General features: G+C 46.2%; 1 protein-coding gene across 1 annotated transcript; it reads left to right on the forward strand.

The window, feature by feature from the left end:
• Positions 1–11,886: 11,886 nt before the first annotated feature.
• On the forward strand, positions 11,887–13,261 carry LOC147858386 (two pore potassium channel a-like). Its single transcript, XM_087327345.1, has 2 exons — positions 11,887–12,945; positions 13,064–13,261. The coding sequence occupies exons 1-2, from the start codon at positions 11,990–11,992 to the stop codon at positions 13,218–13,220; spliced, it is 1,113 nt and encodes a 370-aa protein (XP_087183471.1). The 5' UTR covers positions 11,887–11,989; the 3' UTR covers positions 13,221–13,261.
• The last annotated feature ends 12,172 nt before the right edge of the window (positions 13,262–25,433 follow it).

Here is a 25,433-nt window from a genome sequence, read left to right on the forward strand (position 1 = left end):
TGCTGAAGAATGTCCGACACGTTCCGGAGGTCCGACTGAACCTGATTTCGGCCGGGAGGCTAGATGATGAAGGCTACACGGGTAGCATCCGGAACGGTGTCATGAAGTTCAGCAAGGGGAGCTTGATAGTGGCTCGGGCCCGGAAGGTCAACACACTGTACCTGATGAATGCCTGGTTATGTCCGGAAGAGCTGAATGTGGCAGCCGACACTGCCGGTGAGCTGTGGCACAAAAGACTGTGCCACATGAGTGAGAAGGGGATGAAGAGGCTTGCAGAAGACAACCTTATTCCAGTGAAGCACGTGCACCTGGAGAAGTGCACCGATTGCCTGGCCGGTAAGCAGAACCGAACCTCCTTCCATTCAAGGCCACCGACGAGACGTAGCGCACCATTGGAGTTGGTGCACACTGATGTGTGTCAGGTAGAAACGAAGTCACATGGCGGAGCCCAGTACTTCGTAACATTCATTGATGATCACAGCCGGAAGCTGTGGACGGCACCGTTGAAGACAAAGGACCAAGTGTTGTGCGTCTTCAAAGAACTCCACGCGAGAGTGGAAAGGGAATCCGGCAAGAAGCTGAAAGCGATACGAGCGGATAACGGAGGGGAATATCGGGGGCAGTTCCAGGAGTACTGTCGCTCGAAGGGAATCCGGCTCGAGTTTACTGTGCCGAAGACGCCGGAACTAAACGGGCTGGCCGAGAGGATGAACCGGACCATAATGGAGAGGGTCCGGAGTATGCTGGCGCATGCGGAATTACCCAAGGGTTTTTGGGCTGAGGCGATGTCGACGGCGACATACGTGATAAACAGATCACCCTCAGTACCTTTGGACGGAGACACGCCGCAGAGAGTGTGGACCGGTAGGGAAGTATCCTACCGGCATCTGAAGGTGTTCGGGTGTCTCGCATACGTGCATGTGGCAAAGGACCGGAGAGGAAAGCTAGATCCAAAGACCCGGCCATGCATATTCCTCGGATACGGCGACGACGAGTTCGGCTACCGAGTATGGGACCCGGTTGACAAGAAGATATTCAGGAGTCGAGACATCATCTTCATGGAGGACAAGACACTCGCCGACTGGGAGTCGGAGAAGAAGATGAAGAGCTCCAAGTCAACCGGTGAGGATAAACTCTACGAGGAGCAGTCCCGACCGGCAAGGGACCGGTTAGCACTCAGGATCCGGCCGAAGACGGTGAAGAAACCGAACCGGCCGAAGAAGATGAAAATGATACCGGAACCGGCCCCGATCCCGAAATGGATTCGGATGAAGAAGAAGAATCGGAAGAACCGGTTACCGAAGCTCCCGAACGGAGATATCCTCTAAGAGAGAGAAGGGCCCCCCGGAGATTTCCGGAACCAGAGCACGTGCTGCTAACCGACGAGGGGGAGCCGGAGAGCTTTGAAGAAGCAAAACATGACACCCAGAGCCGCAGGTGGTTGAGTGCCATGCAGGACGAGATGGATTCCCTGCATGAGAACCACACATATGAACTTGTGGAGTTGCCGAAAGGAAAGCGGGCACTTCGAAACAAGTGGGTGTTCAAGCTGAAACCGGGAGATGCCGGAAACCCCCCGAGATACAAAGCCAGGATCGTGGTGAAGGGGTTTCAGCAGAAGAAGGGCGTCGACTTCGACGAGATATTTGCCCCGGTAGTGAAGATGACCTCCATCCGGACGGTGCTGAGCGTAGCGGCAAGCATGGACCTCGAGGTAGAACAGATGGACGTGAAGACGACATTCCTTCACGGTGACCTCGATGAAGAGATCTACATGCAGCAACTGGAAGGATTCGAGAAGAAAGGGAAGGAGCACCTGGTATGCCGGTTGAAGAAGAGCCTTTACGGACTGAAGCAGGCTCCCCGGCAATGGTACCGGAAGTTCGACTCCTTCATGACCGACGAAGGGTACCTCAAAACGCAGTCCGACCACTGCGTGTTTGTGAAGAAGTTCGAAGAAGGAGACTCTCTAATACTCCTCCTGTACGTGGACGACATGTTGATCGTCGGACGGGATCAGGTCAAGATACGGATGCTGAAGAAGGCTCTTCACCGAACCTTCTCAATGAAGGACCTGGGTCCGGCGAGGCAAATACTAGGGATGCACATCATCCGGGACCGGAAGAAGAAGCAGTTGTGGCTGTCACAGGAGAAGTACGTGACGAAGGTGCTTCACCGGTTCAACATGTCGGAAGCAAGACCGGTCGGATCGACTCTCCCGGCAAACTGCAAGCTGTCCAGCAAGCAAAGTCCCAAGACATAGGCTGAAAAGGAGGATATGATGAAAGTGCCGTATGCCTCAGCCGTCGGGAGCTTGATGTACGCCATGGTGTGTACGAGACCGGACATCGGATATGCAGTCGGAGTGGTGAGCCGGTACATGAGCAATCCCGGCAAAGAGCATTGGAACGCGGCCAAGTGGATACTCCGATACCTGAAGGGCACGGCAAACGTGTGCCTCCGATTCGGCTCCGGTAAACCCGAACTCGACGGTTTCACCGATTCGGATATGTCGGCTGATGCAGATACCAGCCGGTCCACATCAGGGTATGTGATGACGTATGCAGGGGGAGCTGTTTCATGGCAGTCGAGGCTGCAGAAGACGGTTGCGTTGTCAACCACGGAGGCGGAGTACATGGCAGCTGTTGAAGCCGGCAAGGAAATAATATGGATGAAGGACTTCATTAGAGAGCTCGGTATCCAACAGGAGGAGTACCGACTCTACTGCGATAGTCAGAGTGCAATCCACCTTGCGAAGAACGCGGCCTATCACTCCCGGACGAAGCACATCCAGCGAAGATATCACTGGATCCGGGAAAGGATAGAAGACAAGGAGTTCGTGCTGACGAAGATCCACACGGACGAGAACGGGTCGGATATGCTGACCAAGGTGCTCACACCCGACAAGCTGGAAGCATGCCGGAAGAGGATCGGATTGGAGAGACATCCCATGCCGAAGTGAAGGGGGAGTTTGTTGGGATTTCGGTCCCTTTCGGATGGGATGGTCGGATATCGGAGATGAATGCCGACAAGCCCGGTTTCGGTTTCGGATCCGGATGACGAAGACCCCGGCTTCGGTGCCGGATGACGAATGTACCCGGAGAGCGATCCGGATGCAGGGACATATCCGTGAATATGTTCGCTATGGGCCCCTGAGGCTATAGTTGTAAATAGCCCAAAGTCATATAAGTATAAATATGACTTAGGGCAAACAGTTTTACTGTTGCTTCTCATTTTTCTGTTTTTCCACTTTTAGAGGAGTGAAGAGAGAGCAGCCGTGAGAGAGAGAGCAGCCGTGAGAGAGAGAGAGCGTGAGAGAGGAAGAGGTCGACGCCTCTGTGTAATACCGCCGCCTGTGGCGAAGAAAGCGAGCTCAAGGTCGTTGCCTTGCAGCTCGCCATTGTATATTTCTCTGTGCATAGTTTGGTTTGGAGTCTCGCACTCCCGTGGTTTTTCCCGTATAGGGTTTTCCACGTTAATCCTTGTGTACTCGCGTCTTGTTTCTCCGTGTGGTTCCTATTTTCTGCTCCATTGATTCGCGATTACTCGGTCGTGGCTGAGTGGAGAAGGTGAATCGAAGCGTCGATTCCCAACAAGAACCTCTGCTGCAGACATCTACGCTTGTGAAGGAAACCCTAACAGATCGGAAAACAGACACAAAAGGAGAAATGGACAGAGGTATGGCTACATCGCTCCCAGTGGAGAAGCTCGACAGAACCAACTATGCATCTTGGTCATACAAGATGCACCAATACCTGCTTGGGCATGGCTACTGGAGTTATGTCGATGGAGTGAACGAGTCAGCACCGGAGACGACACACAAGGACTTCCCAGTGTGGGAATAGGCGGCAAGCAGGGTGATGTACTGCTTCGCGTCCAGTGTCGGTGACCAACTGCTCAGCCATATCTGTGACGCCAAGACACCGAAGGATGTTTGGGGAAACTTGAAAAAGGTCTTTGCCGCAAGCACCATTGCCCGGAAGCTGCAACTCAAACAAGAGTTGAGCAATGTTCGACAGAAGAACATGTCGGTGGCAAATTACACAGACCGGATCAAAGGGATCTGTGACTCGCTTGCCTCTATTAACGTCACCGTAGAGGAAGACGAGATGGTGCAGGTCTGTCTTGGAGGCCTGGCGTCCAAGTTCGGAGCTTTCCGGACTGCGGTTTGTATAAGGGAGAATACGCCCTCATTTTTCGACTTATAGTTGATGCTCCTTGTAGAGGAGAACCACGCCGGTGCATCTACAAATGCATCCCCAAACAACCGGATGTTGTACACGAGAGCGGATCGGTCCCGCGGGCGTGGTGGACGAGGCAGGTCGGCACGCAATGGAGGCGGCCGGCAAGAGCAGGAACGAAGGCACAGTGAGCGTGCCGACAGCAGTTCCGAGACTTCCACAAGCAGGGGGAGTCAAGGTGGTGCCAGAGGCCGGCAAGACAAATCCGCTACGGAATGCTGGTACTGTGGCAAAAAGGGCCATAGGGAAAGCGAGTGCTGGAGAAAGTGTGCCAATTCGGACAAATCCGGATCCGGCAAGACCAGTAAGGAAGGTCGGCAAAGCTCGCACTACGCAAACGGATCGGGAGGATCCAAGAGCGGTAAGGGGCCAGCCTTGGTGATGAAGCACAAGGCAAACTCAATGAAGAAGACCACTTCCAAATCGGAGGAAGTGTGGCACGTTGACTTCGGTGCATTGAACCACATGACGAGCCACGAGGAGTGGTTCTCCTTTTTGGAGAAGTCGGATCAACCGGGAGTTGTCGAAACCGGAGACGACACTCCCCACCCGATCGTGCACGTCGGAGAAGTCCCTTTGAGCCACGTCGGACAGAGGAGGAAGCTGATGAATGTATTACATGTTCCGACAATCACGAAGAACCTGGTGTCGGTCGGACAGATCGTCGACCAGGGGATGCAGGTGCTGTTTACGCACCTCGGGTGCTTCATTGAGGATGAGGGCGAAGTTATTGCGCAAGGGCGCAGAGATGGGAGGATGTTTATCCTCAACACCAATGACATTGGCACCGCACTGTTCGCCAAAGGACAGAAGGTCGAGTCGGATATCGACCTGTGGCAGAAGCGGATCAGCCACATCAACTACCGGAGGCTTCAAGACCTGCAAACGGAACAAGTCGTTTTCGGTTTGCCGAAGTTTAGCGGCTGGAGAGCCCAGATTTGTGAAGCCTGCCAACTCGGGAAGCAACACCGGCTTCCATTCCCCACCGAAAGAAATCGAAGTCGTAACAAGCTTGATCTTATCCATTCGGATGTGTGGGGACCGGCACAAAATGTTAGCATTGGTGGGAGTCGATATTTCGTCTCCTTCATCGACGACTACACGCGGCATACGTGGATCTACCTCATTGAGCGGAAGAGCGAAGTCTTCGAGTGTTTCCGGAGCCTCCAGAAGATGGTGGAACGGGAATTGGAGAGGAAGATCAAATGCCTACGGTCGGATATCGAAAAAGAGTACTTTTCCGGCCAATTCAACAGCTATCTGCAACAAAAAGGAATTCGGCAAGAATTCAGCTGCAGATACACACCGCAATAGAACGGTGTGGCCGAAAGGAAGAATCGGTCGTTGATTGATGCGGCTAGGGTATTGCTGGAGGAAAAGAGCATGCCCAAGTTCTACTGGGCGGAGGCGGTCCAAATGGCCGTTTACATCCAGAACCGGATCGGGGACAAGGTGTCAACTCACGAGTTGTATTTCAGGCGCAAGCCGAATTTGAGACACCTCCGAATATTCGGCAGCATAGCCTATGTACATGTGCCGGATGAGAAGCGGAGAAAGCTGGATGCAAAATCAGAAAAATGCATCCTAGTCGGCTATGCTCAAGAGAAAAAGGGGTATAAGTGTTATAACCCCCGGACGAAGCAGGTCCGAGTCAGCCGAGATGTCGAGTTTGATGAATCGGCATCATGGTATTCCTTACCGACTCCGACTTCCGATCCCGACCCGATGTCGGAGGATGGGGCTAGTGAGCCCGAACCGGCCCGGGTAGAAAAAGATGAAGCCGGGACTCAAGATGAGAGTCCGGAATCGTTCCGGTTAAGCGAACCGAATGAGAGACTGGATCAGTGCAACCAGTCGGATGATGAGACGGCGAGTAGTGGAGACTCTGTCGTGGTCTCCCTGTGCAAGGAACCGAGGAGACGGTTCACACGCAAAGAGAAAAGGAAGCAAAAGATGCCGGAATTCGAGACCGGCAATGATGAGTCGGATCGGTGCGTATCTGACTTCGGCAAGGACATAGGCAGATCTTCGGGAACGAAGTCCGAACCAGCCAAGAAGGGTCTCATACCGGGTAACGGTGAGTTACGCCGGTCCACCCGGCAGAAGGATCCCGTTAAATGGTACGGGTATAACGAGTACATGGCGCATCATTATGCGTACATGACCAAGGTCGCGGAAGTGCGTGAGCCGAAGAGCTACGCAGAAGCGGCAAAGGACGCAAATTGGCGTGCTGCTATGGAGGAAGTAATGCGGCCACTAGATGCCAACGGAACTTGGGACCTGCTTGACCCTCCCCGTCACTGTAAACCGATCGGATGCAAGTGGGTGTACAAGGTAAAGTACAATGCCAACGGTACAGTTAACCGGTACAAGGCCCGGTTAGTGGTGAAGGGTATGCGCAAACCCACGGAATTGACTACGACGAGACCTTCGCTCCTGTAGCGAAGATGACGACAGTTCGTGTGGTATTGGCGGTTGTTGCGGCAAGGGGGTTGCATCTTCATCAGATGGATGTGAAGAATGCCTTCCTTCAAGGAGATCTTGAAGAAGAAGTCTTTATGACTCAGCCCCCTGGATTTCAGTCGGAGGTGAGTAAGTCGGCAGTATGCCGGCTGAGGAAGTCGTTGTACGGCTTGAGGCAAGCCCCCCGTGCTTGGAATGCTAAGATCACGCACCGGTTGTGAAAGATGGGGTTTGTTGCCTCCAAGTCGGACTCTTCCCTGTTCAAGGCTCAAACGGTCTGGTATGTATCTTACTCTATGTTGATGATTTAGTCATCACCGGCCTAGGTCTTCCGGAAATCAATTGCGTCAAGTCCCAGTTGTCGAACGCATTCGATATGAAGGACTTGGGGAACCTTCATTATTTTTTGGGGATCGAGGTGATCCGCACCCCCGACGACATATTGCTTTCTCAACGCCATTATGTGTTGAATATACTGTACAAGTTTGGCATGACGGAATGTCGACCTGTCTCCACACCCTTGGACCGGAATCAGAAGATCCGTCCCAACTCTGGACCAGCTTGCGATGAGAAACGGTTCCGACAAATAGTCAGAAGCCCGATCTACTTGACCATCACCCGACCCGACATTAGCTATCCGGTCGGAGTGGTAAGCCAATTCATGCAGAAGCCGACCGTGGAGCACCTTCAGTGTGCGCAACGAATATTGAGGTATGTAAACGACACTAAGGACCGGGGGCTCTTATACCGGCAAGGTATAACCGAAGAGCTTGTCGGCTACATGGATGTCGACTGGGCTGGTGATGCAATGGATTGTCCCTCAACTTCCGGCTTTATGTTTTCTCTTGGGAGCGTAGGTAAGAGAAGAACCGGTAGAGGTGGAGACAAGAAGAAAAATGAAGCCGAGTCAACGAAGGAAGTCGGAACATCCGAACAGGTCGGAGTGAGCGGCTGTGAAGAAGAAGTGTACACTCAGGAAGAGAAGTGCATGCTATGCGGAGGTCATCACGATCGTAATGGCCATGATGCGGAGTCGAATGAAGAATTCGACTTCGGTGAACCGGCTGAAGAAGCCAAGGGAAGCACGGAGAAGGCCAAGACCCGGACGTGGTCCGATGTGATGAGAGGCCTCAAGCCGAAAATCAAATCGGAGGATACCGATTCGGACAAGAGCTGGAACAAGTCGGAGACAACCGATTCGGATCAACAAACGGATCCGGATGAGTCGGATCAACGAGAGGCCAAGGAAACACGGACGCAGCGGAAGTCGATGCCATCGCGGAGGAACCGACGGATCGACAAGTGCCGGAGTCATAGCAGCGAAGGAGCTGAGATGGGCCTATTGAGCAGACATGCCGAAGGTCGAGGCGCGCAGAACCAAAGGGGTCGCGGCAAACGGGACCGGACCGGACAAGGAGCGCGAGCAAGGCGAAGCGACGCCAGGAGAAGTCGGTTGGAAGAATCGGCTGCCACAGAGGTTGACACTACGACCCTACCTCAGGTTGAGCTTGAGGGGGAGTGTTGAGCGGCAAGCTCAACCGGAGCCGGATCGGCTGAATAAGCCTGAGCCGGTAAGCAAGATGAATCGGTATGCCGGTAAGCAGTAAGGATCGGTGAACTGGGGAGCCAGTATGCCGGATCCAATCCGTAATCGGAAGCCTAGTATAGGTTAGACTACTAGGTAGTTATAGTCTCGTAGTTAGTGTCAGATGCTCGTGTGAGCATTGAAGTAACAATCGGCAACGGTTCGGTTTGAACCAAACCGAACCGCGAAACCGCGGTTTTAACGGCTTAACGGTTTCAACGGTTCGGTTCGGTTCAGGTTTAGGTTTTTTTAACGGTTCGGTTCGGTTTCGGTTTGGTTTCAGCAGTCAAAAACCGCGGTTTAAACGGTTTAACGGTTTTTAATTTTTAATTTTTTTAATTTTAAAAAAAAATTTGAAAAAAATTCTAAAAAATTTTAAAAATTGTTTTTAAACAATCTTTTCATTTTTACTCTTATTCTCACATTTTAGGAACATCTTAAAAATTTTAAAAATTCTAAATAATGAAATATTATAAATTTAAAAATAAAATAAAATAAATTTGACCTATGTTGAAAACCGAAACCGAACCACGAAACCGTGGTTTTTACGGTTTAATGGTTTAACAGTTTGAAAAAAGTTTAACGGTTTGGTTTAAAGGTTTCACGGTTCGGTTCGGTTTGGTTCAGGTTTCAACATTTTTTAATGGTTCGGTTCCAAACCGGTTCGGTTTGGACCCTCTCAAACCGAACCGAACCGTTGCCGATTGTTACATTGAAGTACACCGTACTTCTAACAGTCCCGTGTGGACTTGTATAAATAGCGCTGATGAGCGCGTTGTAGATATAGAGCACAGAGTATTCATATAATTTTGAAGAATAGTGTGTCCTGCTCTCTCTCTCTCTGTCTCTCTCGCGTACTCTCTCTCTCTCTTTGTGTATTGTTCTTTCTAACGCTTCCGCAAGCAATCTTTAACAGAAACGTACACATTGCAAACGAAATGTGGGAGTATTTGCGAAAGATTCATCAACCATATGATGGGACAACAATTGTTTTTTCATTAAGATCAGTGATGAATTTACAAATGAAAGAAGGCAAACAGATCGACACATTTATAATAAAGTGACAAAAACAATTAGATATAGCCATCTCCTCAGGTAATAATATCGATGAAATGTCCAAATGTGACATATTAATGGGAGCGCTACCAAAATCATGGATGACTTTTATAAGTATTCACAATGAAGATAAAAATTTAAACTTACAAAATCTAGTAGCAAAGTTAAACCAAGATGAACTACGAAGGAAGAGAATGAGTTCACAACACGAGGCTAGCCACATGGCTATGGCAACCTCAATGGGAAATAATCAAGGCAACTTTGCGAAGAAAAAATTTCAAGGATTTCCAAACAACCAAAAGTTTCAAGAGAAGAACAAATCAAATGGAATGGTTGGCTTTACGATATCTACAATCACATGTAGGTATTGTAATAAACAAGGTCATTTTGAAAAAGATTGTAGAAAGAAGCAATTTGATCGCAAAAGGAAGGAAAAAAGTCTTACTCTCAAATACATAGTGCATCATTGAAAAATGATAATGTAAGTTATTGTGAAGAAGATGAAAACAACAATTTTATACAAGCTTTTACAAGTGATGCAAATGAAAGTAAATTAAATCAAAAGATAGGTAGTGACAACCTTTGGTTCTTCGACACCGGGGCGACACATTACTTGACAAATAATAGAAATCTTCTACATAACTACTGCCCCCTTCCACAAGCACTCCAAGTTACATTCGGTGATCATGGCACAAAAGTCGTCATAATGTGGCAAAGGGGAAGTACGCTTGTCTCTAAACAAATCAAAGACGGTAAGCATTCCAAATGTTTATTATGTTCCAGGTGTAATGAGAAACTCCTACACATAAAAATGGAACGAGTATACAATTCAATTATAATAATTTTGCGGTTATTTCTCATGAATTGCCTACTGGCGAGATGCGAAAAGTAACTTGCCCTAAATTTGGAATACTCTACCCTTTACAGATGATGGACAAAACTCCTATACAAGCCCTCTTTGCATCAAGCGCGTCACATATTGATCCTACAATGCTTTGGCATCTCAACCCAAAGGCAAAGAAGACTGGTCAAGTTCATAAACTATTTGAAGGAATTCCAATGAAGTCATTTAGCTATGTGTCTATATGCGAGGGATGCATCTACAGCAAGCAATGTCGACAGAAGTTTCCAATAGGCAAACAAAAAAGGACAGAAAGACCACTACAACTAATTCATTCAGACTTATGTGGACCGATGCAATCTCTATTAATACATGGTAACAAGTATTTTATTTCGCTTATAGATGACTTCACAAGATTCACTGCATTATACTTTCTTAAGAAGAAATCAAGAGCATACAATGCATTTTCAAGTTACAAAGCATATGTAGAAAATCAATGTCAACTTAAGATCTTGACTATTCGCACTGACAATGGAGGGGAGTATGTCAATGATGAATGGGCGAGGTTTTGTGAAGAAAATGGAATAAGGCATGTCAAGCATATTGTACCATACAACCCACAACAGAATGGTATATTTGAGCGTAAGAATCAAACCCTCCTAGATACAAGTCGAAGTATGCTTCAAGTTGTCGGGTTGTCTCTTCAATTCTGGCAAGAAGTAGTTGCCACTGCATGTTACCTACAAAACCAATCACCACATAAGATACTTGGTCTTGAAACACCATATTCACTTTGGTTTAAGCATAAACCTAACCTTAGTCATCTCCGAGTGTTTGGTTCGATCGTTTACAGCCATGTAACTACAGACAAAAGGAAGAAATTAAAATAAACTCCATCCCATACTATCTAATTTATATCGTGTCCACTAGGCCAATACAAAGCCTCAGAAGCAAACGAGACAACCCAAAACTTCCTACAAATTAACATCTTCATCTTTCCACAACTATCGGATGTGAAAGCATCGAATCCTACGATAGCGAAGAGTCAAAGTGTCCTAATCAAACGATTTAAAGGCTGACCAGCCTATTCACAAGATTCCATAGTTGCGTCGTGTTCACATACATGTTGGTAACGCCCGTTGTGATGACAAGGGATGCTCCATTGACATATTTGGAGAATTCAAAACCTATATGTATATATGCATGAATGAAAGTGAACATCGTGGGGGGTGTAGTAGTACATAGATGGTGAAATAGGCCCACCACTTTTAGAAGAGGAGGAATACATCCATCCCTAACTTTGGAGTGGTGCTTCGATTGTGGGCGATTATTTTTAAAAGAAATCGTTGGCTTCAGACCACAAGGGCACCATATTCTTTGCTTTCTCCTTTTTTGGGGTCTGGGCAACACAGGCTACACAAGAATCCACGGATGCTTTTCACATCTAAGGTCTCCTTCACGTACTTAAGCTGCTTTCTCTTAAACCGAAAGAAATTCTGCGCGCTTCCTATCCATCCATATCACACACACACACATATATATGTATGATTGCCCATCTTCTGCTGGTTAGTAATCTTCCTTCCTTTCCTCTTGCAGGCCTCAAAGAAAGAATTAAGTTGATTGATGTGTTGGTTTGGATTACGATCCGATCGAAAACAAATCATACAGAACTTCGAAGAAGAAGAGGAGAATAGTTGACATGATTTGGGAAGCATGAATGCAATGTATAGGAGGCAATTGATCCACTAGTGGCAAAATCATTAAATACATATATATTGGGCCACAATATTGGGATTTATAAAGATGAGCTCTAGCAATTTGTCAATCAACAACATAAACAATGAAGTGGGATCTAGGGTTCCGTTATTATTACCTCGTGGCGCTAAAAGTACTGGAATGGGAAAGAAGAGGCATGGTAGTGGAAGAACGAAGTTTCGGCGCCATCATAGTTCCCCACACCTTGATGTGGATATGGAGAATGAGCAAGGCATGCTGGATATGCAGACAATCATAAAGAACTACAAATATAGATATTATGTGTTTCCATTCTCAAGAGCAGCCCTTGTGTTCTTCATTTACTTGGGTGTTGGAGTGGGGTGTTTCTATCTCCTGGAACAGGATCTTCAAGGTGCCAGGACCGATTTCCGCATCTTGGATGCCCTCTACATGTGTATTGTCACCATGACGAGTGTTGGCTATGGAGACCTCACACCTCGTAGTGTGGAGTCCCGGCTCTTCACTTGCGCCTTCATTTTTGTCGGCTTCGGTCTCATGGGTTGGCTTCTGAGTGCGGCCGCGAATTTCCTCGTCGAACACCAGGAAAGAGTACTGCTCAAAGCTCTCTCTCTTAACAAGAATAAGTTTGCCGATGCCGATGCCGATGCCGATCCATCGCATCAAATGAAAAGGGTTCAATTGAAGGTTGTCATAGCTGCATTGGTATTTGTTGTATGTTTCGGCATGGGCTTGATAGTTCTCACAACCATCGAGGGTATGGATTTTGTGCAAGCCTTCTATTGTGTGTGTGTTACGATTACTACCGTCGGCTATGGTGATTATAGCTTCCAAACCGTGGCAGGCCGTGCATTTGCCGTAGTGTGGATTTTGGTAAGCACAATAAATGTTGCTCAATTGTACCTTTATATAGTCGAATGGTACATGGAATCAAGAAGATTATCCCTAGTGAATTGGGTCCTCAATCGAAAAACGACAATCTCAGATTTAGAGGTCGCCGATATGGACAATGACAATGAAGTAAGGTAATGTTTTTAATAGTTTTATAGTTTTATAATGAAGAGTTGATGATCCTGAAGTTCACACAATATGCTTTCATATATATATATATATAATAGAAATACTTTGTGATTCATGATGTAGTCCTGCGGAGTTCGTAATCTTCAAGTTAAAGGAGATGGGCAAGATCGAACAAAATGATGTGAATAATATTTTGAAGGAGTTCGATGCTCAAGATGTTGATAACTCGGGTACTTTATCCACCCGTGACCTAAATCTTGCACAAATATTGAGGGCTTAAGCTGCACCATGATCCCTCCCCTATGTGTGATCATTTTCTATGGACAAACTTGCACTACTATTGTTAACAAGTATAGATTGTATTGATATTGGACATTGAAACTTGAGGGCTTGAATGAGTAAACATTGTTTATGCTCTATCATAATGGCCTCTCTCTCTCTCTCTCTCTCTCTCTCTCTCTCTCTCTCTCTCTCTCTCTCTCGTCAAATGAGTGGGCTAACTATTAACATGGACAAAGCAAAAATGACGAAACAAAAATGATGGCAATTAAGGGAATACAACCAGAACATTACCCCTTTACATACAAGGGAGAACCAATACAAGTGGTGCAACGCTTTAAATATCTTGGTATTCACGTCCCATTGACAAATGGGTGGAATGTATGCTATGAGTTCCAACTTCAGGTGGGTTCGAATAGTTATTATATGTTCGAGAATCAATGTAACCAAAGTGATACTCGAGGATGGGAAGTGAGGGGTTGATGGTATTCAATCCTATACTCCTCCAAATGTTGCTTTATGGAGTGGAAATGTGGGTTGGCACTATCTCAATTATGTAAACAATTGGGGTTTAAATCCTCAACATCCTATCCTATAAAGCTATTAGAAACAAGTGTTCTTTGTCCATAGAGGTGCTACTAATGCAAAGAGTACACAAGTATATGACAAAAGTCAAGAATACCTCATAATAGATTGCTTAAAAAAGCTTGAAACATAGGATGCAAGGTACAAAAAGCTAATAACAATAAAATCCTCTCATCTAGTTGGGTACTTTGACATTATGAAATGGTTTAAGAGATGGCAAATAAAAGATGTATTGGTGTGATGCTATGAAGTATGTGATCATTAAGGTGAAATTACTGAAGCCGCCAAGGATGAAGCAAAAAGATGCTCAAATATCAAAATTGGAATATTACCTTGCTTAATATTAACATTTACTATTGGCCCCAATACAAGGAAAAAAAGGCGGAACTTAATTATTGGAGACACCAAGGATGAAGTTGCAGGATGTTCAAATGTCAAAATTGGAAAGAATGGCAGAACATAGTCAATAGCATGTTGCTAACCCCATGAGCCTTGGCTCTTGGGGAGCCTTAACACTTCTTCAAACTCACTCATACAAGTTTGGTATTGACCTGACCTTATGACATTATCATACAAACTTGAAGATATGCATGAAAACCTAGTGGAGGATGAATATCACTAACTTATCGCATGCTTAATCTAATACTAGGTAATTCGTGGGAAATATAATGACTTGTTAAACGATGATAATGTGTATCATACTCAAAAAGTTTCCCTCATAAGGGTGAGTACATATGTGTCTAAATTTTTTTCACATTGAGAGTTTTTACTATAGAGTAGTAAACTTCTTCTTAGAAAGGAATCACATAAGATGATATGTTAATTTGGTCCCATAGGTCTAATTTGGTCTCATTATGAACGATAAAATTTCTATTCTATTCTCCATATTAGAATTATATTTCAACGGTCAAGAACCCACGACCTTTGTGGGTGGAATGGAAATAGCCCTTCTTTAAAGGTGGTGAATGGTACAGTTCAACCTGCAACTCAAGGAGATTCATTCTTCATACATGACCGGTACGTAGATGTTTGGTTTTTAGTGGTTGGCCTTACTGTTTGGCAAGTGTGGGTATCAAGGTGTAAGGAGTCGTTTACCGGGAAGCGAACCCCATCGGCTGAGAGTTTAATGATGATTTGGTTTAATCTGATTTCTACGCTACAAGGTAAGTTTGACAGCCTTCAAGGGCCCTCTGATGTGAGTGAAGTAGTTAGGCACCGCATCCTTCTTAAATGGAGAGGTTCTCCGATGTTACAGATGGTGGATGGCAATGCAAAGTGGATATATCAGCCACCCCGATGGTTGTTCCCTCCTAGGGTACCAAACATAGAGGTAGGTGTTGAATTGTGAAGTGATTGGAGGGTGTCTTTGCTGAATGTGGGTTGTGTGAGGCTCATGTTGATGGGAGTCTGTCGAGTAATTATGTGACGAGGCTTTGTTGCTTCATTTATACATGATGTTTTCTTGTAGCCATTGCAAAGTGGTTTGTAACATATGAGTTGTATATTATTCTATGTACTTTTTCTTAACTAATGGAAGTAGAATTTGGAAAAAAAAAGAACCCACGACCTTCTAGACCCATGTACGAGTCTATAGCATGACCCACCATCTTGTTATGTGTGTTTTTTTTTATCTCAATGGCAAGACCTACTGTTAAAATACAAGGTTTTCTAGCTCGAAAACATGGGCGCAAATCCTACATTTAGATATAATTATGGAATTCCCTTAAACAACACACTAGATTGGGGTCTAGAACCAATGACCTCATGGTCTTCAAACATATGACATGAGAATTTGAAGTGTACCCTAACTCTCTTTGTCTCTCTCTAAAACCACACAATTATATTAATTGTATGTAAAAATCAATATTAAAACTTCTTAGCCTTCTCTAATATGATTGAGCATATCTTTATCTCTCTTTCAAACTGCAATCACACATACCCTTCAACATTCGTGAACAATTGCTTCAATACGACTTGTTGCACCTTTTGTTCGTGATTGATATCACCCATGCTAGGATATATATATATATATATATACATATATGGTAGGTCTGTATTCTCACGTAAACTTCCAAATGGTTTAGGAAAAGGGTTTTGGAAAACCCCTTAGGAGATGAGTTTTTAACAATGTATACATGGAAAGCAAGGAAATGCATGAAAAGAAGCATTTATTTACGAATGTAATGTTTTGTGACTCATTCAAAAAAACGGGGCCACGTGATGGTATTACTAAGTTACATACAATAGGTGTTGCCACAATTCTATGTGTGTGTTGGAGCAAGAGGATGATGTTCGACCTATCTTTGTAGCTACCTAGGAGGAAGCCATAGATGAAGTTGTTACTATCAACAACCTCACCCAAAGGAAAATATAGTCTTGATATTAAACAAGCTTCCCGAATAGTAGGGAATGTTCATTATTAAGAATAACAACATTCAATCACTTTCCATTTTTTGGAAAAAAACTAAATCAGTTTCAAAGTTACAAAAATGTGTCATAAGGAGATTTGGCAACAAAAGAAAGTACCAAGTCAACCAATAGCCATGGTTGCAACAATCAACAAATATTAGCAATATCAGCCAACTAACTAACAACGACTTAAATCTTGGAGAGACAAAGCCCCGAAGTCAAACAAATCAAGTAACACATATGGTGGATGAAGAAGTAATACATATGGCACTCAACAAAGCGAAAGATTCAAGGTGACATGTTGAAATTGTAAAAGCAATGAACATACAAAGAGAAAGTGTTGATTCATGCAACTAGTGTGGAAATCCAATTTCGCTCTCTTGTCCTTTGCCATATGCACATAAGCTAGACACCCGAATACCTTCAGATGTTGGTAAGACACGTCTTTACCGGTCCATACTCTCTATGGTGTGTCTCCGTCCAAGGGTGATGAGGGTGATGATTTGTTTATCACATAGGTTGTTTTCATCAACGCCTCAACCCAAAACATCTTGGGTAATTTTGCATGTGCTAGCATGCTCCAGACTCTCTCCATCACGGTCTGGTTCATCGTTTCGGCCAATCCATTCAGCTCCGGTGTCTTCGGCACGGTGAATTCGAACCAGATTCCCTTCGACTAGCAATACTCCTCGAACTGCCCTCGGTATTCTCCTCCATTGTCTGCTCGAACTGCCTTGAGCTTTTGGCCGGTTTCCCTTTCCACTCTCGCGTGGAGTTCCTTGAAGACGGATAGTACCTAATCATTTGTCTTCAGCGGTCAGACCCATAGTTTCTGGTTGTGGTCGTCTATGTATGAACGTCACGAAGTACTACGATCCGGCATATGACTTCGTGGCCACTTGGCATACATCAGTATGCACAAGTTCCAGTGGTGCATTCCGTCTCAACGGTGGTCTCGACCGGAAGGAGGTTCGGTTAATGAAGATAAACCTAAATATTCCTCAAACATGTTGGGAGACAGGTCCCTCCGGATGGGAAGGGAGAAGAACAGTGCCGACAAACAAACTCGGCCGAGGCCGAATCCGTATAAGGTGGACCCGGCTACGGAGAGCCGGATGATACAGACCCGGTGAAGACCAGATGAGGAGTACCCGGTTACGGAGAACCGGACGGTACAGGCCCGGTGAGAACCGGATGAGGAGTACCCAGTTACGGAGAACCGGATGGTACAGGCCCGGTGAGAACCGGAAGAGGAGTACCCGGCTACAGAGAGCCAGATGGTGCAGACCCGGTATGAACCGGATAAGGAGTACCCGGCTACGGAGAGCCAGATGATACAGGCCCGGTGAGAACCGGATGAGGAGCACCCGGCTACGGAGAGCCGGATGACGCAGACTCGGTGAGAACCGGAGGAAGAGGCATATTCGTAAATATGTTTCTGAGAGCCCTTCGAGGCTATATTTGTAAATAGCCGAAAAGTCATATTAGTATAAATATGACTTAGGGCAAACTTTTAGTGTTGTTGTTGTTGTCATTCTTGTTGGTGCAAGAATAGAGAGTGTGTGTAACTGTACAGAGAGAGAGAGAGAGAGAGAGAAAGAGAGAAAGAGGTCATTGCCTCTGTTGTAACCGCCGCCTGTGGCGAAGATCGTGAGCACGAGGTCGTTGCCTCCGTGAATTCACTGTTTTGTACATTCTTACATAGTGACAGTTTGCAGCCCGTGGGCTGCCGTGGTTTTTCCCCTAGTTTGGGGATTTCCACGTAAACCTCCTGTGTATCTTTCTCCTCTTTGTGTCATGTTTTCGTTTCCTGTTTTTCTATGTATGAAAAGAATCTCGGTTGTGGCCAAGCTTAGTGCATAAGGAGCGTTGAGTTCCCGTCAAGTGGTATCAGAGCGAAATCGACATAGAAAATGGACGAATCATTTGGCGGCATGTTCAAGCTCACCGGCTCCAACTATTCAGTATGGAAGTCAAAGATGAGGGACATGCTCGTTGTTAAAGACCTCTGGCTGCCGGTTCAGTTCGGGGACAAGAGACCGGACAAAATCGACGCCGCGATATGGGAGGTGATGCACATGAAGACAACGGCGTACATACGGTGCTTCATCGACATGAGCCTGTACAACAACTTCAATGAAGAGAGCAAGGCTCATGAGCTCTGGGAGAAGATCGGCATAATGTTTCAAAACAAAAATGTTGTTAATCAGGTTTCGGTATTCCGGAAGCTAGTAAGACTCTGGTACCGAGATGGCTCCAGCATGGCGGAACATATGAATGCCTTCCAGGGGCTGATACACCAGGCAACGTCATTGGAAGTACCTCTTGCCGATGAGGTACTAGCGCTACTCCTGCTCGGTTCCCTCCCGGATAGCTGGGAGTCGTTGGTTGTCACTTTGGGCAACGCCGGGCCGGAAGGAAAACGGTTATCCCTAGCAAGAGTAAAGTCGAGCTTGCTAGATGAGGAGGCGCGTCGGAAGGATAAAGATACGAGCTCCGACTCCAAAGCGCTCCTTACCGAATCGGAACGCGGAAGACATAGAAACCGTAGTCCCTAGAACCGGGAGAAGTCGGGGACACGGTCAAAGTCAAGGGGGAGGCCTACTTGCTTCTATTGCGGCAAGCCGGGACACTTCCAAAAGAACTATCGGCATTTCCGTAAAGACAAGGAAACCGACGGTACCGATTCGAAGCAAACCTCGGACCGGAACAGTAAAGACCGGAGGGGGCCGGACCGGAAGGGAACGACGGCAATCGCGGCAAGTGAAGAAGAGTTGATGCTCATCACTGAGGAGTGTGAGATAAACCTTGCCGGCGACGAGATGACCTGGGTGGTAGACTCCGGAGCATCGTTCCACCTTACCCCGGACCGGAAATGCTTCTCATCCTACTCAGCCGGTGATCACGGTTGTGTCCGGATGGGGAATGAAGGTACATGCCGAATTGTCGGCATAGGAGACATGTGGCTGTCAACACCAACCGGATGCAAGTTACTACTGAAGGATGTCCGACACGTTCCGGAAGTTCGTCTGAACCTGATATCAGCCGGTTGGCTAGATGATGAAGGCTACACGGGTAGCATCCGGAATGGTGTCATGAAGTTCAGCAAAGGGAGCCTGATTGTGGCTCGGGCCCGGAAGGTAAACACATTGTACCTGATGAATGCCCGATTATGTCCGGAAGAAGTGAACGTGGCATCCGACATTGCCGGTGAGTTGTGGCACAAGAGGTTGTGTCACATGAGCGAGAAGGGGATGAAGAGGCTTGCAGACGACAACCTCATTCCAGTGAAGAACGTGCACTTGGAGAAGTGCACTGATTGTCTGGCCGGTAAGTAAAACCGGACCTCCTTTCGACCAAGGCCACCGATGAGACGTAATGCACCACTGGAGTTGGTGCATACTGATGTGTGTCAAGTAGACACGAAGTCACATGCAGGAGCGCAGTACTTCGTAACGTTCATAGATGACCACAGCTGGAAGCTGTGGGCCACACCGTTGAAGACAAAGGATCAGGTGTTATCCGTCTTCAAAGAGCTCCACGCGAGAGTGGAAAGAGAAACCGGCCGGAAGCTGAAGGCGGTTCGAGCAGATAACAGAGGAGAGTACCGGGGGCAATTCGAGGAGTACTGCCGCTCGAAGGGAATCCGGCTCGAATTTACCGTGCCGAAGACGCCGGAACTAAATGGACTGGCCGAGAGGATGAACCGGACCATAATGGAGAGGGTCCGGAGTATGCTAGCGCATGCAAAACTGCCCAAGAAGTTTTGGGCTGAGGCGCTGTCGACGGTGACATACGTGATAAAGAGATCACCCTCAATACCCTTGGACGGAGACACATCACAGAGAGCGTGGACCGGTAAGGAAGTATCCTACCGGCATCTGAAGGTGTTCGGGTGTCTCGCTTACGTGCATGTAGCTAAGGACCGGAGAGGTAAGTTAGATCCAAAGACCCGGCCATGCATATTCCTCGGTTACGGTGACGATGAGTTCGGCTACCGAGTGTGGGACCCGGTCGACAATAAGGTATTCCGGAGTCGAGATATTATCTTCATGGAGGACAAGACGCTCGCCGACTGGGAGTCGGAGAAGAAGATAATGAACTCTGAGTCGACCGGTAAGGATAGACTCTACGATGAGCAGACCCAACCGGCAAGAAACCGGTTAGCACTCGAGGAACCAGCCGGTTACGGTGAGGATACCGAACCGGCAGAAGAAGAAGTAGAGGAAACTGAGACCGGAACCGGCCAAGACCCCGAATCAGATTCGGATGAAGAGCAAATGGAAGAGCCGGTCACCGAAGCCCAGAGACGGAGATATCCTCTCAGAGAGAGAAGGGCCCCCCGGAGATTTCCGGATGCAGAACATGTTCTACTGACCGATGAGGGGGAGCCAGAAAGCTTCGAAGAAGCGAGGGAAGACACCCACAGCCGAAAATGGTTAAGTGCCATGCAGGACGAGATGGATTCCCTGCATGAGAACCATACATACGAATTGGTGGAGTTGCCGAAAGGAAAGCGGGCACTCCGAAACAAGTGGGTGTACAAGTTGAAACCGGGAGATGCCGGCAATCCCCCGAGATACAAAGCCAGGATCGTGGTGAAGGGGTTCCAGCAGAAGAAGGGCGTGGACTTCGACGAGATATTTGCCCCGGTAGTAAAGATGACCTCTATCCGGACGGTGCTGAGTATAGCAGCAAGCATGGACCTTGAGGTAGAGCAGTTGGACGTGAAGACGGCATTCCTTCACGGCGACCTCGAAGAGGAGATCTACATGCAACAACCGGAAGGATTTGTGGAGAAAGGGAAGGAGCACCTAGTATGCCGGTTGAAGAAGAGCCTGTACGGACTGAAGCAGGCTCCCCGGCAATGGTACCGGAAGTTCGACTCCTTCATGACCGATCAAGGGTACCACAAGACGTAGGCCGATCACTGCGTGTTTGTGAAGAAGTTCGAAGGAGGGGACTTCCTGATACTCCTCCTGTACGTGGATGACATGTTGATCGTCGGACGAGACCAAGTAAAAATACGGATGCTGAAGAAGGCTCTCAACCGGACCTTCTCAATGAAAGACTTGGGTCCAGCAAGACAGATGCTGGGGATGCACATCATTCGGGACCGGTCAGTGAAGCAATTATGGCTGTCACAAGAGAAGTATGTGACAAAGGTGCTTCACCGGTTCAACATGTCAGAAGCGAAACCGGTCGGATCGACACTTCCGACAAACTGCAGGCTATCCGGTAAGCAAAGCCCGAAGACGAAAGCAGAGAAGGCAGATATGATGAAGATTCCATATGCCTCCGCCGTCAGGAGCTTGATGTACGCAATGGTGTGTACCCGACCGGACATAGGATACGCAGTCGGAGTGGTGAGCCGGTTTATGAGCAATCCCGGCAAGGAGCACTGGAACGCGGTCAAATGGATACTCTGGTATTCGAAGGGCACTTCAAATACATGTCTCCGATTCGGCTCCGGAAAACCTCAACTAGACAGTTTCACCGATTCGGACATGTCGGCTTATGTGGATACCAGCCGGTCTACATCCGGGTATGTAATGACATATGCAGGGGGAGCTATTTCGTGGCAGTCGAGGCTGCAGAAGGCGGAGTACATGGCGGTTGTGGAAGCCGGCAAGGAAATATTATGGATGAAGGACTTCATCGGAGAGCTCGGTATCCGGCAAGAGGAATACCGACTCTACTACGACCGTCAAAGTGCCATCCACCTTGCTAAGAATGCGGCCTACCATTCTCGGACGAAGCATATCCAGCGAAGATATCACTGGATCCGGGAAAGAGTAGATGACCAGGAGTTCGCACTGACGAAGATCCACACAACCGAGAACGGGTCAGATATGCTGACCAAAGTGCTGACACTCGACAAGTTGGACACATGCCGGAAGCGGATCGGACTAGTAAGACACCCCATGCCGGAGTGAAGGGGGAGTTTGTTGGGAGACAGGTCCCTCCGGATGGGAAGGGAGAAGAACAGTGCCGACAAACAAACTCAGTCGAGGCCGATAGGCCGAGGCCGAATCCGTATGAGGTAGACCCGGCTACGGAGAGCCGGATGATACAGACCCGGTGAAGACCGGATGAGGAGTACCCGGTTACGGAGAACCGGACGGTACAGGCCCGGTGAGAACCGGATGAGGAGTACCCGGTTACGGAGAACCGGATGGTACAGGCCCGGTGAGAACCGGAAGAGGAGTACCCGGCTACGGAGAGCCGAATAGTGCAGACCCGGTATGAACCGGATGTGGAGTACCCGGCTACGGAGAGCCGGATGATATAGGCCCGGTGAGAACCGGATGAGGAGCACCCGGCTACGGAGAGCCGGATGACGCAGACCCGGTGAGAACCAGAGGAAGAGACATATTCGTAAATATGTTTCTGAGAGCCCATCGAGGCTATATTTGTAAATAGCCAAAAAGTCATATTAGTATAAATATGACTTAGGGCAAACTTTTAGTGTTGTTGTTGTCATTCTTGTTGGTGCAAGAATAGAGAGTGTGCGTAACTGTACAGAGAGAGAGAGAAAGAGAGAAAGAGGTCATTGCCTCTGTTGTAACCGCCGCCTTTGGCGAAGATCGTGAGCACGAGGTCGTGAACTCACTGTTTTGTACATTCTTACATAGTGACAATTTGCAGCCCGTGGGCTGCCGTGGTTTTTCCCCTAGTTTGGGGTTTTCCACGTAAACCTCCTGTGTATCTTTCTCCTCTTTGTGTCGTGTTTTCGTTTCTTGTTTTTCTGTGTATGAAAAGAATCTCGGTTGTGGCCGAGCTTAGTGCATAAGGAGCGTTGAGTTCCCATCAAAACAATGGAGAAGATAAGAATGAAGAAGTATATATACAAGCTTATAATATCAATACGAATGAAGGAGTAAATCAACGAGATCATAGTACCTTGCTTCTCCATATGGGTGCTACACACCACCTTACATATCAAAAGGATGGACTGAAGGAATATCAAGAATTATCGGCCCCACTAAGTGTTGTATTTGGAGACAATGCACAGAAATTAGTTATGGAAAAAGTAACATTTTCTTGATAACGATAAATGATCATCACTTAAAAACTACAAATGTATTTTATATTTGAAGTTGCAAAGCACTTGTTAGTTGGACAAGCTATGTAACTAATAATTCAAATTCGCCAAAAACCAACCCATGATACATCTGGATAAAGACAAGAATAAAGTAATAGTATGCACTGAGCAAGGTCACCTATATCTTGTAACAACAAGACAAAGAAGTGTTATCAATTGTGGTATATCATAATCATTATCAAGATCATTTCTTTCGCACATACCTTTGGTATTCTAAGCTTGGACACATACATATTCGAACAATGCAAAAATGTCAAACACAGAAATATGTATGAGGCTTGCCGACAATAAGTTTCAAAACCATTAAGTTATGTGAAGGGTGTCTCTATGGAAAAATGTAACATAAATCATTTTCCTCAAGCTACACAAACAATAGTGACCCACAACAACTAGTACTTTCTAATCTTTGTAGTTCATTTTCTATTCCACCCATCTCCTGGGCAAAATACTTTATCACATTCATAGACAAACACAACAAGATTGACTATAGTCAATATATTGAAGCATAAGGGAGAAACTTTTCAACATTCAGTGCATTTAAATGTCGTCTAGAAAATCAAACATGCAATTGAAACCATTGATATTGACAATGGACGAGAGTTTCCCTCTCAAGAGTCGGAAATGTTTTGCCAACAACATGGAATTCTTGGCAACAAAATGCTTGCAAAAAAGCAAATAGGCAATATTAACATCAAAATATGACACAAATGGATCGAACATATCAACTTACAAAAGTAATAGATAATGCAAACAAGAGGAATCCAAAGCAAACTTCATGAGAATTTAGTGAGTGTTGTGTGTGAAGCATGTTCATTTGGGATGCAACATTGACATCAATTTCCAAAGGATCAAGATGTGACTAGTGGTGTCTTAGATGTCTTCCATCTAGATGTATGGATCTTGTGTAAAATTTAACAATCATTCTCCACACACATGGGCGGGCCCTCTCTTCGATGTGAGACAAAGTATTGGGGTTACATGCAAGTAGAGTAGTCAAATACACTATGAAGATTGTGAGTTTTAATATGACAATCAATCGCAATGCTCCAACTTTGATCGCATTCAAGACTATTTTCTTTATAATGTCAATCTGAAGATATTCCTAAACACATTTCTTTCCTATTCAAAATGGCATTTTCAAATGCATCATTAACCTTCAATCACTTTCTAATTTGGATTCTTTCTACACAAGGTCTTTGAACTTTTGGAATTGTCCAACTGCTTCACTCTTTGAACTCATCAAGAATTTACTCTAACATGTATCGATGAGCTATGGTATCCTTATTTGGAGAAGAAGAAGATTTTGCAGTAATGTTGCAACATAAGAAATATGGTATACATGAAATAATATGTGAAACATATTCTATTACAATTTTTGTGTATCATGGATTCCAATCCCATTGGGATGCATTGCACTTCATAATGCCTTTGACAAATTCCTTGGTGAATCTAGCATTTTTGCAACACCAACATATCAATGCTTTTGAGAGATATGGAAACCCACAAATCACACATTGTACTGCTTCTGTTGCACCATGCTACAAAATTGGCTTCTCCCCCAAATGGGAAATCCACATTCACACATGACAGAGCCCATACTATCATTGCTTTCATTCAATTTTGTTTTTTCCCAATATTTTTATCCTAAAATTATAACTACATACATTTTTGAATTGGTCACAATGTCCACTCTTAATTTCAATGAACACTAGCAAAACTCTCTCTCTCTCTCTCTCTCTCTCTACAACGGATGTGTCATTTCTAGGAAATCAACCCAATCAGTAACTTGTCACCTTGTCCTCGGATTGGTACTTACGACATCTACTATAGGAAGAATTAATCCTCTCTTGTAGAAACATAACAAATGCAATTCTAGTGGAAACCTACTATAATTTCTAGTGTGTATGTTGTTGTACTATGTGGATGATGGTTCTACATCACGTGGAACTTTATGGTGGTGTTCCATAACATAGTGCTAACCTCATTTAATGCTATAAATATGAAGTGATGTCATTTGCCGTGACATTTTTGCATTATGATGTTTTCTTACATATACGAAATCAATGTTGTACGCCATTGTGAAGAGGTGGACAATTTGCTTTATGCGTGCATTGA

The sequence above is a fragment of the Azolla caroliniana genome, unplaced genomic scaffold (assembly GCF_043228905.1).
Source record: "Azolla caroliniana isolate FFs.n. ecotype wild unplaced genomic scaffold, voAzoCaro1.0.p SCAF_11, whole genome shotgun sequence".
Lineage (NCBI taxonomy): Eukaryota > Viridiplantae > Streptophyta > Polypodiopsida > Salviniales > Salviniaceae > Azolla > Azolla caroliniana.

Coding starts and splice junctions, on each gene's coding strand:
- LOC147858386 (XM_087327345.1), top strand. CDS start 11,990: ATGAGCTCTAGCAATTTGTCAATCAACAACATAAACAATGAAGTGGGA. Junction 12,946..13,063: donor GACAATGACAATGAAGTAAG/GTAATGTTTTTA, acceptor TTCATGATGTAG/TCCTGCGGAGTTCGTAATCT.